The 16,908-nt window shown below is 52.4% G+C and overlaps 1 protein-coding gene across 2 annotated transcripts in view; it reads right to left on the bottom strand.

Moving 5' to 3' along the window:
* The window catches only part of SCARF2 (scavenger receptor class F member 2), a 105,267-nt gene extending 89,414 nt beyond the window's left edge, over positions 1–15,853 (bottom strand). For both annotated transcript variants that reach the window (XM_073313044.2, XM_073313045.2), the window contains exon 1: positions 15,020–15,853. In XM_073313044.2, coding sequence (XP_073169145.1) covers positions 15,020–15,393 — 374 coding nt within the window. In that variant the 5' untranslated portion in view covers positions 15,394–15,853. The remainder of the gene's footprint in view (positions 1–15,019) is intronic.
* Positions 15,854–16,908: the final 1,055 nt, after the last annotated feature.

Below are 16,908 nucleotides of genomic sequence, written 5' to 3'. Positions count from 1 at the left end.
CTCCTTCTTAAACTGTGGACACCAGAACTGAACACAGTATTCCAGCAGTGGTTACATCAGTGCCAAATACAGTGGCAAAATAACCTCTCCACTCATACTGGAGATTTCCTTGTTTACGCACCCCCGTATTACATTAGCCTGTTTGGTCACACCGTCACACTGGGAGCTCATGATCAGCTGATTATCTGCTATGAGTCCCAAATCTTTTTCAGAGTCACTGCTTCCCAGGATAAAGTCCCCCAACCTGTAAGTACAGCCTATGTTCTTAGTTCCTAGATGTATACAGTTACATGTAGGCATATTAAAATGCATATTGTTTGCTTGCACCTAGCTGACCAAGTGACCCAGACTGCTCTGTATCAGTGACCTGTACTCTTCATTTTTTACCCCAATTTTTGTGTCATTTGCAAACTTAATCAGTAATTATGTTGTCTACTTCTAGGTCATTAATAAAAATGTTAAATAGTGTAGGGCCAAGAATCGATTGCTGCGGGATCGCACTAGAAACATACCCATCTGATGACAATTCCCCATTTACAATTACATTTTGAGACCTGTCAATTAGCCTGAGTTTAATCAATTTAATGTGTGCTATGCTTATTTTATATCTTTCTAGTTTTTTTAATCAAAATGTCATGTGGTACCAAGTCAAATGTCTTACAGAAGTCTAAGTACATTACATCTACACGATTACCTTTATCAACCAAATTTGTAATCTCATTAAAAAGAGATACCAAGACAGTGTGACAAGATATATTTTCTATAAAGCCATGTTGATTGGCATGAATTATATTACCCTCCTTGAAATCTTTAATTGAGTCCTGCAACACTCCCTCCATTATCTTATCATGGGATCAACATCAGACCAACAGGCCTATAATACTTGGGTCATCCTGTGACCTTTTTAAACAATGGCACAACTGAGCTTTCTTCCAGTCTTATGGAACTTCCCTGGTGCTTCCAGACTTAGTGAAAATCAAAATTAAAGGTTGAGCGAGCTCCTCAGCCAGCTGTTTTAAAACTCTTGGATGCAAGTTAACTGGACCTACTGATCTGAAAAGTTTAATTTTAGTAGTTCATAGAATATCAGGGACCTCAGGAGGTCATCTAGTCCAACCCGCTGTTCAAAGCAGGACCAACCCCATACTCCTGAGACATTTGAGGACCAGAAAGAGTGTTACCATATGGTAGGATTACATCATCTGTGTTTTCCCCAAATACAGAATGGAAATATTTAATGGACACTTCTGCCTTTTCTGCTTTTTATTGATGATTCTGCCATTTCCATCTAGTAATGGACCAATACCATTTTCAGGATTCTTTTTGTTCCTAATATACTTTAAAAATTCCTTCTTATCATCCTTAATTCTGTTGGCCATAATTTCTCTGTGTGTCCCTTTGCCTCCGTTATCAATTTTTTACAATTCCTAGCTTCTGATCTATATTCATTACTCTCAGCTTCTCCATTCTTCCATTTGTTTACACACACACACACACCTGCCTTCACTCCCCCTCCTAACCAGGCCATTTTTAACCAATATGGCCTTCTTCCTCAATTGAGGCTCTTGGGCATCTAATCAAGTGATCGTAAACAATTCTCAAATATCATTCACGTTTTTCTGATTAAATTCTTCCTCCCTGATGATCTGGCTTATAATTGTTTTCAGCTTTGTGAAATAGGCCCTTTTAAAGCATACATCATTGATCTGGACTTTATTCTGTTTGCACATTAAAAATGTGCTGAAGTCATTATCACTTCTATCTAAGCTGCCGTTAGTTTTCAGTTCTGTGATCAATTCCTCTTTATCCGTCAAGACAAGGTCTAATATAGAGTTCCCCCATGTTGGATGCAACACTTTTTTCATGCACAGCTGCATACATGGGAAGGGAAGGTCAGACCTTAAGTGTCCGAGAGAAGCCCCCAAATACAGAACAGAAATATATTGCTGTGATGATTTAAAGCCAACTGGGAAGTGTCTGTCTCCCCTCTTTCCTCTTTGCCCTAGTTTGGAGGTGGGAAGAAGCACAGTCTCTAGTGGCACCAGGAGCCTCTCTAGAGCGGGTCTGAAATTTTTTCTCAAAGGAAATACTTATTAAATGCATTTTTTTCTAAATTCTCCATGAATCATTTTTCATTTTTTCAACAGAAAATATTTTCAGTTTCCAAACCCCCAAAATTTTACCAAAAACTGAACATTTTTATCAAAACGAACAAACAAAAAACTGTTTTCATTTTTTTCAGTTAAAAATATTTTGAGAGGAAAATGTCAAGTCAGTTCTAAGTCTGTCTCTTTCAAATGCAGCAACTAAACCACAGGACCCCCTGCCCCCCCACCCCACCACACACACAGAGCACACCAGTGCAGGGCCTGGAATGAGCTCCAGCAAACACTGAATCCCTCATGGCCAGCAGAGGAAGTTCTGCAGCTCACAGCAAAACATCAGGACCTAGACAGCTTGTTTTAATGCAGCTCAAAGACCCCTTCTGGGCTAGATCTGTAGCAGTATACACCTCATACAAGGCAAAGGCAGGGAAGAATAAACCAACTCCAGTCTAGCATCAGTTCTTAATAGCTCATCATTAACGTTGCATGGACTTTACTTGTTGGATTCGACTCCTTGGTGCCAGCATCTCCACAGTAGCAGCAGGAATCTGATGTGACCTGTGCCAGCTTCTCTCCTGCTCCAATTGTCAAAGCACCATGTGCAGCAGAATTCGAGGCACATATTCAAGCCTCCATTGCTGCTGGAGGAGTTAATTGTGGGATAGGCAGGACAGTGGCAGAGGTAGACACACAGGAACACATTGCCAGACTGGATCAGACAGTGTCCCGTCTAGTCCAGTGGCCTGTCTCTGACAGATGTCAGTACCAGCTGCTTTAGAGGAAAGGGCAGTAAACCCCTAGTGAGCAATACTGGCCATAGGGGAACTCAGTGGATGTTTGCACTACCAATATTAATGTTAATCTGCTTTTGATTCCTGCTCAGCTCTTGGCCTTAGCAGCATCTTGTGGTGGTGAGTTCCAATGGTCAATAATGCTCGGTGTAAGAGAGTATTTCCTTGTCAGTGTTAAATTTGTTGCCTTTCAATTTCATTGGACATCCCTTTGTCTGGATTTACTATCTCAAGGTCTTTCATTATTTCATATACCCCCAATATGTGCCCTCTTAGTCATCTCCTCTCTAACTAGGCACTCACAATCATTTATGTCACTCCCGTAGGGTTCTACCCTGCCACCCATCACTGTAGAATCTAAAAATGAACAGCAATAGTGAAGAATTGAATGGACTTCATGGAGTTTCTGGCTCTTCTTCCTTTTCAGGATCAAACTGTCTCTGCTTGCAGCAGGGTAGTTGCTTTTCACCCACCTTTCATACAGAAGTCTCTCCCAGCCTCTGATCATATTTATCATCCATTTCTGGACACGCTCTGCATCGGTGTAGCGCTTCTATTATAGTCTAGCCCTAAGGCACCTCTCTCCCCCATTCATTGTATAGGAGCTCAGGCTTTGTGAATCGTAGTGTGTTCCTGTGATTTTCTAGGTGCCTAAAAGTTAGGCACTGTGATGCTGCACCTCAGTACCAGGGTCACTCAAGGCCCTAAGTAACTACATCATTTTTGCAAATCTATTACCCTAATAGATTAGTGAGGCAGGATTTTCCTTTGCAGAAACTGTTCAGATTAATCTTTGTCATATCATGGTCATGCAGATGTTTTGTAATTCTACTTTTAGTTATCATTTCAGCCCATTTTCCTGGTCTTCAAGAGAGGCTAACTGGTGTGGACCAATTTGACCCTCCACTTCTATGGGGAGCAGATGTAGCCATATCCAGGAGGTTACTCCTTCAGTGAGGGGAATGCAGGGCTCCCATGGAAGTGTGTGCAGAAGAGAAGGTGAAAAGTTTTCTATAATTTGGATTGCCAAACCAGGCTGGATCCAAATGACAGGATCCCCATCACGACCCCAGGCAGGCGCTGATCCAGTCTGAGAAGAGGATTATCCTGATATTCTGACTATCTCCTCATTATGCCCCCTTCTATTTGGAAAACAATACCCCCTGGATGGTGTTGAACTTGCTACATGCAGTCACTCCAGCTGTCTCCCTCCCATGGAGGATTTGAGGTTTGGGATTAATTTCCACTACCCTCTGGCTCCCAATTATTAGTTGCATTTCCCCAAAATTAATCTTGTTTTGTTATAATGAAAATTGGACTCTAATGCTAGTACAAAACTAGAGCTAGTTCCTACCACTGTAGGATCACCCACTTCAAAGACAATGCTCCAGAAAACCCCAGTATGGGAGAAGTTCTAACCCTAAGGAGTAGATGAAGGAACATTTTACATTTATGTCGTGCCTGCTACCTCAAAAGGTTTAATTAACTTAAAGCAATATACAAACTATATAATTTATCCAGGGATCGCTCACCCACCACTGAAACGCAGCCACCCCTGTGGCGGAAATGTGGCCCTGCACATAGCGCACTGCAGCGCTACACAAGAGAGGAGGCAGGGAATTCAGAAGGCTGTGGAAGACTCTAGTTAAAACTGCAGAAGGAATTTAGGGATGCAGAATGTGATTACTCCAGTCCAGGTAGAATTCGGATAGGCCAGGTTTAATATCCCGACTCTGAGGAAAAGGCACAGGGGGTTACAAACAACATTATTTTCCTTTTCAGAAAAAGAAAACAACAAGGCATCATAGGATCCAAGATATCAATAAGCAACTTACGGACATATGGAAGGAGCACTTGGTTAACAGAGCGAACACTCTCGCAGCCACTGCCTTGATACAGCCGGTAAAGATGCTATGGCACCCTAATGAGCAGAAGTGGACAGGACCTCTGCTAAACACCAAAGAGTAACAAGTGAAGGGAATGTAGAGGCCTAGGGCAGGTCTACACTACAGGCCTATGTTAGGGAATGTCCATACTACTGTCCTTCTGTCAGTGGTGCACGTCCTCACCAGGAGCACTTCCACCAACTGAAGAGGGGCAGTAGGGGTTGCGGGGGGGGGGGGGGAGGGGGCTGAGACCCAGGGCTCTCAGCTCCGTGCTGTTCCCCACCGGGAGCCCAGCTGCCCTTCTGGGCTCTTGGCTTCTCGCCTCCCAGCCAGGAGCGCAGGGTGGGGGGTACCCGGGCTTCTCGGCTCCCTGAACAGGGAGCCTTTGGGTAGCAGCCAGCATGGAGCTGAAAGACAGCCAACAGCCCATGTAAGGAGTGCAGTGTCAACATGGACACTGCGTGGCCCTAACTAGACCACATACGCGCTATGCCTCTGGCGGAGGGGGAATTATGATGTCAGTGTCATAGGTCACTGACATCAGCGGGTCAAGGCTGTAGTGTACACACTGACACAATTTGGTCAGCATGAGGCAGCTTATGTCGACCTAACTGTGTAGTGTAGAGCAGGCCTGTGCACAGTACAGGATAACAGCATGGCATCTCCTGACCAGGTGAGACCCGGTTTTATCATGCCATGTGCATAGCCTCGGAGTCACAAAGTTAAAGGCCAGAAGGGCCCACCACATCTTCCAGTCTGACCTCCTGTATAGCACGGATCACCAGCCCCACCCAGCACCCGCACACTAACCCAACAACTGAAATGAGACCAAAGTATCACAGTACACAGGAGAGCAGACTGCTATGTGCCACAGGCAGAGAATGGGGGGACTGAGGTGCACCAGTGCTGAGATCCCTACAATGGCAGGGAAATGATTGAGAGAATCTTGGCAAGTGGCACCCCCCCACACCCCACCCCCAAGGTCACTGCCAATCAGACCTGGGGGAAAATTCCTGCCTGGCCCCACAGATGGTGATCACTTAGACCTTGGGCAAGAACCAGCCAGCCAAGCACCTGAGAGAGAATGCTCAGTACCACCTCAGAGACCCGGCCCTTCCCATCCTATGTCCCTTTTCCAGCCATGGCCATTCCTGATGCTTCAGAGGAAAGAGATTTTAAAAAACCCACAGAATACATGGGGAGGGGGACAGAATCCCTTCCTGACCTCTTCTGGTCGCTGGCTGAAACCTTGAAGCATGAGCTTTAGGAACATAAGACATATACTGGAAGTGAGCCCCAGGGCTGCTGAGCCACCCCCCGACCATAAGCAACCTCGTTTTTTCTTCCTCAAGTGCTTGCTCATGTCCATTCCACGTTAGGTGACTCCCAAGCAGTGTCATAGGAGCTGAGATCAGAGTTCATGGACATGCTGATTGCAACATGGCTCGACCAAACTCAGTGTCATCTCTAGCTTGCTGGGTGATGGCGTTGTGGGAAGAAAACATGTACCAACGACTAAGTCACCCCTCTGCAGATGTCCTGGATCAGGATCTGGACCAGGAACACTGCTGAGGAAGCTTGCGCTCTCATAGACTGGGTCGTCAGTATAGTCAGTGGAGGAACACACGCCTGCTTGTAGCATGTGCAGATGCACAATGTGATACAGGATGAATCCTCTTGAGCTGAAATAGGCTTCTCATCCTGTCCGCTTCCACCACAAAGAGCTGTGTGGATCTATAGAACGGTCTTGTCCTCTCAATATAGAAAGCCAGGACGCATCTAACATCTGGTGTGTGGAGACATTGCTTCTCCCTGCTCACGTGCGGTTTTGGGAAGAAAACCAGCAGGAAAATAGTCTGATTATTGTGAAACTGCAAAACCACCTTGGGAGGAACATGGGGTGAGGGCAGAGCTGTACCTTGCTCTTAAAGAAGACCATGTACAGGAGTTCTGATGTAAGGGTCTAGATCTCTGAGACCTGCCTGGCCAAAGTGACAGCCACTAGAAAGGACATCTTCCAAGAAAGGTAAAACAAGGGGCATGTTGCCAGTGGCTCAAAGAGGGCCCTGTGAGTTTTGACAAGACCAGGTTTAGGTCCCATGGGGGACTGGGCTCCCAAATCCGAGGGTATAGTCTTTCTAGGCCCTTGATAAAACGAACAGACATCTAATGTAAAAAAACCGATCAGCCATCCACCATGGTGCATGGCCAGGTGTATTTTAACTGAAGACATTGCCAGCCCTTGCTATTTCAGATGTAGCAAATACTCAAGAACGGTCTGCAGTGACAGCCAGGCAGGTGAGAGACCTTGCTGGGAAGACCAAATGGAAAAACTCTTCTGCTTGGACAGGTATTTAGCTCTGGTAGAGGGGTTCCTGCTAGGTAGCAGCACCTGGTGGACTTGCTCGAAACAGGCCAGATTTTCGGGATTTAATCCTGGAGCTTCCAAGCTGTCAGGTAGAGGGTGGTGGAGTATTTGACTATGGTCCTGTGAGATCAGGTCCAGGAGGAGAGGGAGCGGCATCAGAGTCGCTAGTGAAAGACCTAGCAGTGTGGCGAACCAGTGCTGGTGCGGCCAGGCTGGGGCTATGAGAATGACCTGTGCTCTGTCCCGCTTGATCCAGCAGGACCTTGCGCATAAGAGGAATGGGAGGGAAGGCGTAGAACAGGTGCCGTGTCCAAAGGACCAGGAAAATGTTTGAGAGTGAACCTGGGCTGTGGCCTCGCAGGAGCAAAATTAGGAACGTTTCCTGTTCTGTTTGGTCACAAACAAGTCTACGTGGGGAGTTCCCAATCACTGGAAAACAACCCTTACTACATTGGGGTGGAGGGACCACTCGTGGTGACTGGAGAAAGACCTGCTGGATGATCTGCCAGCTCGTTTGATGCTCCCGGAAGCTGAAAAGGTGGATCAAGTGCTTTATGCAAAAGTGCTTTATGAGGTGGATCAAGTGCTTTATGCAAAACCTCCACAAGTGGATAGCGTCCTGACACAGGAAGAGCAAGCCCCTCCTTGCCTGTTGAGGTAGAACATGTCTGCTGTGTTGTCCGTGAGCACTAGCATGTTCTTGTTCACAATGTGGGGTAAGAACACCTGACAGGCCCCAGGTGAGCCCCCCATCCTAGTTCTGACACATCCAAGACTATGGATATTGAGGGCTGGGGCCGGGAGAAGGGGATGCCTGAAAGGACTGACAGAGGGTCCCTCCACCAGTTGAGGTAGGCAAGGACTGGGGCAGGTGCTATGAGCACCAAGTCCAGGTGGTGGCGGCTTGGCGAGTACACTGAGGCCAGGCAAACTTGAAGGGGTCTGAGGTGTACTGCACTACATATGTGCCCGCGGCCATGTGACCTTACAATTTGAGGCAAAAACGGGCCATCGTGACCGGATGGGCCTTGACCTGCGCTGTCGATGATGCCATTGTCTGGAAGTAGGCTTCTGGGAAGAAGACCCTGGCCTGGGAGTAATTGAACACTGCTCCAATAAACTCTATCCTCTACACATGGGCCAGGGCAGAGTTCTGTTTGTTTATAAGTAGGCCCAGTGCTCAAAAGGTTGGCTGTATGAGGTGGATATTAGCCTCCACCTGGGCCTCAGACCGGCCTTTGACCAGCCAGTCGTCGAGGTCTGGGTAGACTTGGACCCCTCATCTTCTCAGGAAGGCCGCCACTACCTCCATGCATTTCGCAAAAACGTGTAGGGCTGCCGACAGGCCAAACAGGAGAACCGCAAATTGGTAGCGAGTCTGGTCTACAGCAAACCTGAGAACGCTTCTGCAGCCTTGGAAAAGTGAGATGTGGAAATAAGCTTCTCTCTAATTGAGGGCAACATAGCAGTCCCCTGGATGCAGGGAGGGAAAGATGGAGGCCAGGGAGACCATGTGGAACTTCAGCTTTTTGAGGTATCTGTTGAGGCATCGCAGATCTACAATAGGTCAGAGAGCACCCTTGGAATTAGGAAATAGCAGTAGAAAAACCCCTTCTCTCTTAAGTCCTGAGGAACCTTCTCCATGGCTCCCCCTCAGAGGAGGGCTGGCACCTCCTGGGCTAGCAGTTGCTCATGAGATGAGCCCTGAAGAGGGACAGGGAGAGAGGATGGAGGGGAGGAGTGGAAATATACTGGACTGTATAACCCCTTTCCACAGTGCTCAGCACCCAGTGGTCTGTAGTGATATGAGACTGTGCTGAGCTGAAGTGGGACAGGCGGTCTGAAAACAACAAGGAGACAGGATCCAGTGACACAGCAACTGGCATAATGCCCTTGGGTGTCCCATCAAAAGTTCTGCTTAACTGCCCCCCAGTATCTGGGCGGGCTGGGTAGCGATGCTGAGGCAGACAGGGGCAGTTGCCTGGGGGGTGGTAGAGCCAAGAAACGGGTGGAGTGCTGGGGCCTGAAGTGCTTCCTCAAAGCGCCAGGGCGTAGAGACCCAGGGACTTGAGGCTGGCTCTGGAGTCCTTTGGGCCATGGAGCTTTGCATATGTTTGCTCTGAGAAGAGCAAAGCACCTTCAAACAGAAGATCATGAAGGGATGGCTAGACCTCCGTCAGCAAGCCTGAGCACTGAAGCCAAGAGCATCTGCGCGTGGCCACTGCAGAGACCCTGGGTCTGGCCACTGAGTCTGTTGCATCCAGCATGGCTTGCAAGGAAGCCCTGGCTGCAGACTTCCCCTGCTCCACCAGAGTGGAGAACTCCTGCCTGGACTCTTGGGGAAGCAAGTCCTTGAATTTTGACAAAGTCCCAGACCATGAAATCGTACCTCCCTGGCAATGCCAGCTGGTTGGTAAAGCCCATGGAGAATAAACCTTTCTTCAAAAGAGGCCTAGTTTCTTTGAGTCCTTTGCCTTAGGGGGTTGCTCCTTGCAGCCCTGGTCTGGAGAGGAATACAAGTACTCATACCCCTGGGCGGGAACAAAGTACTTCTTTTTGGCCCTCTTTGAAGTGGGAGGCAAGGAGGATGGGGTTTGCCACAGGGCTTTAACTGGTCCCATGCTGGCCTCATTGAGAGGTAGAATCACCTTAGACGGGGCCTCCGCGGTCAATACATTGACCAAGCTGTGGGAGGATGCTTTGACCACCTCCACTTCCAGCCCTTTGAGGCCACGGGGCACTTTCGCCCTTCTACCCACCAGCACCGCCAGTGACAGCTCGTGCACTGCTGGCAACAACGGTACCAACCGCGCCAGCAAGTCTCTGGCTGCCCTAAATGCCTCCAGGGAGCACAGCACTGCAATTACACTGGTGCTGCGCTGTCCCTCCGGTGCTGATGATGGGGACCGGACTCAACGGAGCCTACGTACAGGATGGAATCAATGGTGCTGCCTGCGGAGCAGGTCGGAGGAGTGGCCAATTTAGGTCGCACTCCCCTGCACTCCCCGTGTTTGGCCTTCCTTAGAGTCGGGGAATGCCACCTCTTGGCCAGCTGCTTCTTCTCAGCACCAGCGATGGGGAACAGTGCTGAGAGTCTCTCACAGCGGGAGGAGCACTCCACACTGCCACCGAGGGACTCGGTGCTGAGTCCGACCGGCTCGGCTCCAAAGAGGGTCGGCGCACCACCTCCATCAGCAGGAACTTCAGCCTGGCCTCCGGGCCTTTCTTTATACACAGCGTGAACGGACAGCAGATCTGACAGTGATCCCCGATATGGGTCTCACGCAAGCACTTTAACCGGAGAGTGGGTCACCCACGGGCATGGCCTTGACACAGAAGGCTCAGGGCTTGAAGCCCAAAGACCAAGGCATGCCCCAGTACTGGGAACAGATGAAACTTCGCTAACACAGCAAGAAGCACCAACTAACTATGTATAACCAACTAACAATAGTCCACGTAAGAAATAAAGAACTGGGCTAGAATGAAAACAGAGAGAATAGAGTAAAACAAAGACCACTCAGTACAGCCAAAACAAGAACAGTTCCAGTGACTGTCACGGGCGGTAAGAAGGAACTGAGAGGATGTGGAGTCAGCCAGACCCCTTATACCGGCGCATGAGCGCGCAGCACCAGAGGGCGCTAGAGCCAACCTGCCGGGGACCACTGAGGGAAAAATTTCCAGTGACTGTGCTCGCGGTGAACACACCTAGTGTGGAATGGAACACGGATGACCAGAAGTGTACACAGTGTTCCAGGTGAGGTCTTACCAGCTCCTCGTACAATGGCATTAATACTTCAATATCTCTGCTTGAAATGCCTTGATACAACCTAGGACTGCATTTGCTTTTTTTCACAGCTGCATCACATTGGTAGCTCAGAGTCATCCTGTGATCGACTCACGCACCCAGGTCTCTCTCCTCCTCTGTCACTTCCAAATGATGAGCCCCCAGCTGGTAGCAGAAATTCGTATTAGACCCTAAGTGGTTGACCTTGCACTTTGTACTATTGAATTTCCTTCCATTTCTGTCACTCCAGTCTTCAAGATCATCCAGATGTTCCTGTATAACGTGCCCATCCTCCTCTGTATTGACGATGCTGAACTTCATGTCATTAGCAAATTTCATTGTCACACTCCTACTTTTTGTACCAATATCATTACTAACAACATTGAATAAGATGGGTACCCAGACCAGTCCTGGAGGAACTCCACTAGTAACCACCACAGTGCATGGGGTGGGAACCTCCCATGAAATGTATGCCTCCTTCACTGGGTTTTCTAAGTGCCTCTGACATCAGGATGAGTAGATTTTAAAAGTGTACAAATCCAGTCCCTCTCGGGTAGACTAGGTGGGGGGACAGCAGCCTAGAGGGGGATGGCTGGGAGTGGGGACAAGGCACTGGAACTGGGTATGCAGGGCAGGGGGTTAGTGGGCGATCGGGGCAGAACATGGGGGAGGGGTTTTAGAAGGTTGAATAGAATGACTATTTACTAGCTGTCCCTTTCCCAGGGTGCCGCCCCCACACTCCCACCCAACCTGCCTACTGTATTTATTGTTTCTATTAGGTAGCTCCTAGAAACTCCAGCTGAGATTGTGGCCCCCTGCACCAGGCACTTCACAGACTCTGCAATAAACAGGTCTTGCCCAGAAGAGCTTCCAGTGGTTATCCGCACTGTAAAGACCAGGAAATGAGACATCTACCCATCCACCTTCCCTCCTGCCTCCACTGCCCACCAGGAGGCAGAACCAGAATAAGGCACTAAGGAGGGGAAGGGTCAAGTTCAAGGCATCCTGTGGAATATTGTTGACTTCGATGGTGAGTGCACCAGGTGAGACGTGGCCTCCCTACAGAGAGTGGGGAGGTGCCAGGCAGGGCTCCCTCAGTTCTGGCCTGCCCTGGAGCAGGGATTTTGTTTCCACTTCTCAAGCACTGGTTCTTTGTAACAATATGGCTATTGCTGCACCTGGAACCAGGCTCCAGGCAAGTCCCTCCCTTTGAGTGCCTCTGAAAAACACAAGGGGGGGGGGGGTGTCGTCCAGCCTGGCCATGGTCTCTCTGCTGGCTCTTGTTGCATTTTTGGAATGAAGGTGGCTGAAGGGAGGTTGGGGGGGATGGAGGGGATACTCAGTAGTTTTTTCAGAAAATTGGAGGGTTTCCCCCCTAAATAGCAATGAGAGAGATACTCTCTATTCCCCCTGCAGCAAGAAGGCCAGCTCCTAAGTGAGCACATGGCTGGGATTCTGACGCCTGTTCTGGTTCATAAACTGTCTCACTAGAAAATGCGGCCTGTAATTTGAGGAGAGGGCACTGGAGCTGGGAAGTTTTGCTCAATGAGCCCATTATCCAAGCCCCTTGAGAGCCCATGAAAGTTGTGTGTTGTTCCTGTCATAGCTTGTGGACTCATTTGACCTCACAAGCCACGATACAAAAGGTGAATATATGCTCTGTCCCGAGGTAGCAGCCCATCCCCAGCATGGGCCAGGGGCTAGAAAAGAAAGGGGCTCTTCCCTCCTGCAAAGAGCAGGTCTGAGCTCCTGCCCCACAAACCAACCTGCTGCTTGAAAGTCTGGTTTGTTGGCAGTTCTTCTGGCCCCCTTCCCTCCTCCCACTCCAGCCGCATGCTGAAAATGAGACCTTGCTTCAAATCCAGTGCTGTGGAGCAGTTGGGCTTGTGAAAACAATCTGCAGCGTCAGGGATACGATCAAATGGGAGGAAGTGGTGGCCTCTAAGCAGCTGTTTGGAGAGCGAGGCAGGGACTCTAGCAACTCCCTGGACTTCCTGGGCCTTGCTAGAGGAGTCAGACGCTCTGGTGAGGCAGCTGAAGGGGAACCAGCGCCAACCCCCTGCTTGCCAGCCCCCGTGGGCTCCAGCGCAGCTCGTCTAGTGACTAGGAGAGTCAGGACGTTTGGAGCCAACATTAACATCTCCTTGATTCTGTACTGCTCCAGCCCACGGGCGAGCTAACTCCCAACGCCCCCCATCCAGCCCCTGCCCAAGAGTGGGCCAGTGACCCCAGAGAGGAGACTGTCTCCTCCACGCCAGGAGTCACCAATCACCATGTACACGCACAGCAAGCAGGGGCAGGGCAGGATGAGCTCCTCACCAGCTCTGGTGACCCTGGTTTTTTTTGTTTTTGTTTTTAATTTTACACACGCACAATTGCTCTCCTTCCCACAGACAGCCTACTGGGTCACATGGACCCCAGCTCATCATGCTACACCCCAGCCCCTGACTAGCCCCCTACCCGAGCACGGTGGTGTCAGACCCCACCGCCCCGCAGTACCACACAAAAGGGACTTTGTCTTGCAAAAAAAAAAAAAAAAAGACTAGACGCTTCCATGGGGGGGGGGGTGCAGAAATTCCACAGAATTGGAAAGTCCTCTTGTCTAGGAGGGTTTGTTTGCAAGAGTTTAAATCTAAAGCAGATGGAGCCTCCTTTCCACTGGGTTTTAGGTTACACTTGGGCTGCGTGTTTTCCCTCGGAACCTCGAGGCAGGGGGCAACCTGCTGTACGGGATCTCCCCAGAAATGCCAGCCCTGGGGCCGGCCCTGCGCTCCAGGGGCTGGGGCGAGCGGCCCACGGGTGCTGGTGGGGTTCGGGCTTGGCAGGGGGAAGAGGGAGCTGCAGCATCCCGAGAGCAGTAGACCACGACGGGGTTAATTCTCCAGAAAGCGGCGCTCGCTGGAAGGAGGGAGGGGAAGCCAAAGGCATGCGGAGCTCTGAGCTGGCACTCCAGACAGGGATGCCGAGAAACGTGCGACTAAAGTTACAAGCTCGGCCAGCCCGATCGTGGCAGTGGGGCCGATCCAGGTGACACCGGTCCCCCGGACCCAAGTGGTTCCGGGGGCAGCTGTGCATAGATGTAGGAGTGCACAGACCCTGCCCTACCAGGTGCCGCGGGTCGGAACCATGCCGGCCGGCCGGGGGCCGTTAGCTAGAACTGCCCCGTCTCCGTATCCACAGGCGGGACCCCAGCCACCCAAAACCTCCTTCGGAGGGGCCACTGATCCCCAGCGGCCAATGCCCGCAGCCAGAACGGGCACTCCAGCAGCTTTTGCCGCTTCGCCCAGCATTGGGATCGCCCCCAGCAGCCCAAATCCGGGGGGCTAGGGCAGGGCCAGCGGGACCCTCGCCCCCCAGCAGCCCCTCTCAGCGGCGGGAGAGATCGCAGGGCCAGCGGGACCCTCGCCGCCAGCAGCCCCTCTCGGGGGCGGGGGGGATCGCAGAGCCAGCGGGACCCTCGCCCCCCAGCAGCCCCTCTCAGCGGCGGGAGAGATCGCAGGGCCAGCGGGACCCTCGCCCCCAGCAGCCCCTCTCGGGGGGGGGGATCGCAGGGCCAGCGGGACCCTCGCCCCCCAGCAGCCCCTCTCAGCGGCGGGAGAGATCGCAGGGCCAGCGGGACCCTCGCCCCCAGCAGCCCCTCTCGGGGGGGGGATCGCAGGGCCAGCGGGACCCTCGCCCCCCAGCAGCCCCTCTCGGGGGCGGGGGAGATCGCAGGGCCAGCGGGACCCTCGCCCCCAGCAGCCCCTCTCGGGGGGGGGATCGCAGGGCCAGCGGGACCCTCGCCCCCCAGCAGCCCCTCTCGGGGGCGGGGGAGATCGCAGGGCCAGCGGGACCCTCGCCCCCAGCAGCCCCTCTCGGGGGGGGGGGGATCGCAGGGCCAGCGGGACCCTCGCCCCCCAGCAGCCCCTCTCAGGGGCGGGAGAGATCGCAGGGCCAGCGGGACCCTCGCCCCCAGCAGCCCCTCTCGGGGGGTGGGAATCGCAGAGCCCCTCTCCAGCGGGAGGGGGCAGGCAGAGGCAGCTCTCTCCCGGGGCAGCGGGTTCCCGCGGCTGGGCAGGGGGCGGTGGGGCCGCGGCCGCTCCTACCCGCTTGCTCCGCACACGTTCCTCCCGCCGGGACGCAGCTCCTGGGCAGCTCCCCAGCTCAGCAGCAGCAGCAGCAGCGCTCCAGCCCGCCCGGGCGGAGGCAGCCCCCGGAGCCCGGCGGCCGGGCCCCCGGGCGCCTCCATCGGCGTCTCCTTCGCTCGGGCGCCGGGCTGCTGCAGCGCGGCGGCTCCTGGGCGGGGCAGCGCGGTCCGCTCTCCGGCCCGAGCGCGGCAGCCCTGGCTCCCCGGCGGCGGCTGCCTGCGGGGTCCCGGCCGGAAGCTGCAGTGCGAGAGCCGAGCTGCCCCGCCGCCGCCTCCTCCGCGCCCCTCTCGGCAGCAGCAGGAGGGCGCCCGGCCAGCCAGGAAATTCCACATTGGTTCCCCTGATCCCGGGCCAGGCTCTGGGGGACGCGGAGCCGCCGCCTTCTGCCCGCCCCGGGGCCTCCCCGCCCCGTGCCCGGCCGGGCTGCAGCTCCTCGCCCCCGCCACGGCCCTGGCCCCTTCCGAGCTCTTCTCCCTCGGGGGCACCGCGGGCGTTGGTTATTGTAGGGTCTCTTGGGAGGAGGGGGGCTGTCCCTGGGGGCCGCGATTCCTCGCTAGCAGGCGAAGGGGGTGCGGAGGGCACGGTCCGACCTCGCTGGTGTGCGGGATTTGCCCAGTGCCTTCCAGAATGACCCGGCCTTTCCCAGCCTCACCACAGCCCGAGCGAGCCAGGCTGGGGCGAGGCAGGTCGCAGCCCATGTCCGAAGCGTGTTGGGGGGAGAGACAGGGCGGCGGCCGGTCAGTTGCTGCGGAGGAGACGGCTCTTGCAGCAGCTGTGAGGGAGAGGAGCGGAGATGGCCTGTCAGGTTAGCTGTAGCCCGTCCTGAAGGGGTGGAAAAGCAAAGGCAGCTGGGACCCGATAGCAAGGGGGAGCCCACGGAGAGGTTCAAGTTCAGAGAGGGGGGGGAAAGGCGCTTTGTCTAGGAGATGAGGCTGGAGAACAGAGTTGGGGGGTCACTGCCAGCCGCAGATCGGGGGGGGGGGCAAGACAACATGCAAATGAGCTGTCCACATTAGCTGCGTCTTTATGAGAGAGGATGAATCGCACGAGAGCCAGCCAGCTCTTTCCAGGCATGCCGACAGACCAAACATCAAAGCGAAGCTCTACAAAGCGGGACTGTACCCTGGAAAGTGGACTCTGAACATGACAAAGGGCAAACACACTCCTTGGATGTCTCAGCGGGGAAGCCTCATTCAGTGTTGGGGTCCACACTTCAGAAAAGGATGTTGAAAAATTGGAAAGGGTTCAGACAATGGCCTCGAGGGCTGGCAAACCTGTCTTCTAGTGAGAGATGAAAGAAGCTCACGGAAGGGACAGTTCTGATCATCTAGTATGACTTCCACTAAAACGCAGGCCATAGAACTTCCTCACAATAATTCCCAGAGCAGAGCTTTTAGAAAAAGCAGCCTGTCTTGATTTAAAATAGTCAGCAAGGGAGAATCCACCAAACCTTGATAAATTGTTCCAGTGGTTAATTATTCTCACCTTTAAAAAGATATGCCTTATAGTTGGAGTTGGTCCTGCTTTGAGCAGGGGGTTGGACTAGATGACCTCCTGAGGTCCCTTCCAACCCTGACATTCTATGATTCAACTTCCCACTTTTGGATCATGTTATAACTATTCCAGCTTCACTGAAGAGCCCACCATTAAATGTTTGTTCCCCAGCTAGGTACTTACAGACTGTGATCCAGTCATTGCCTAGTGTTCTCTTTGTTAAGCTAAATAGATGGAGCTGTATGAGCCTTTCACTATAGGTCATGTTTTTTAATCATTCTTGTGGCTCTTCTCTGAATCCCTCCAATGTATTAATATCCTTCTTAAAATGTGGGCACCAGAACTGGGCACAG

This window comes from Lepidochelys kempii, chromosome 15, assembly GCF_965140285.1.
Source record: "Lepidochelys kempii isolate rLepKem1 chromosome 15, rLepKem1.hap1, whole genome shotgun sequence".
In the NCBI taxonomy this organism is placed as follows: domain Eukaryota; kingdom Metazoa; phylum Chordata; order Testudines; family Cheloniidae; genus Lepidochelys; species Lepidochelys kempii.
The sequence above is the reverse complement of the archived record's forward strand: the minus strand, read 5'-3'. Positions and strand labels throughout refer to the sequence as shown.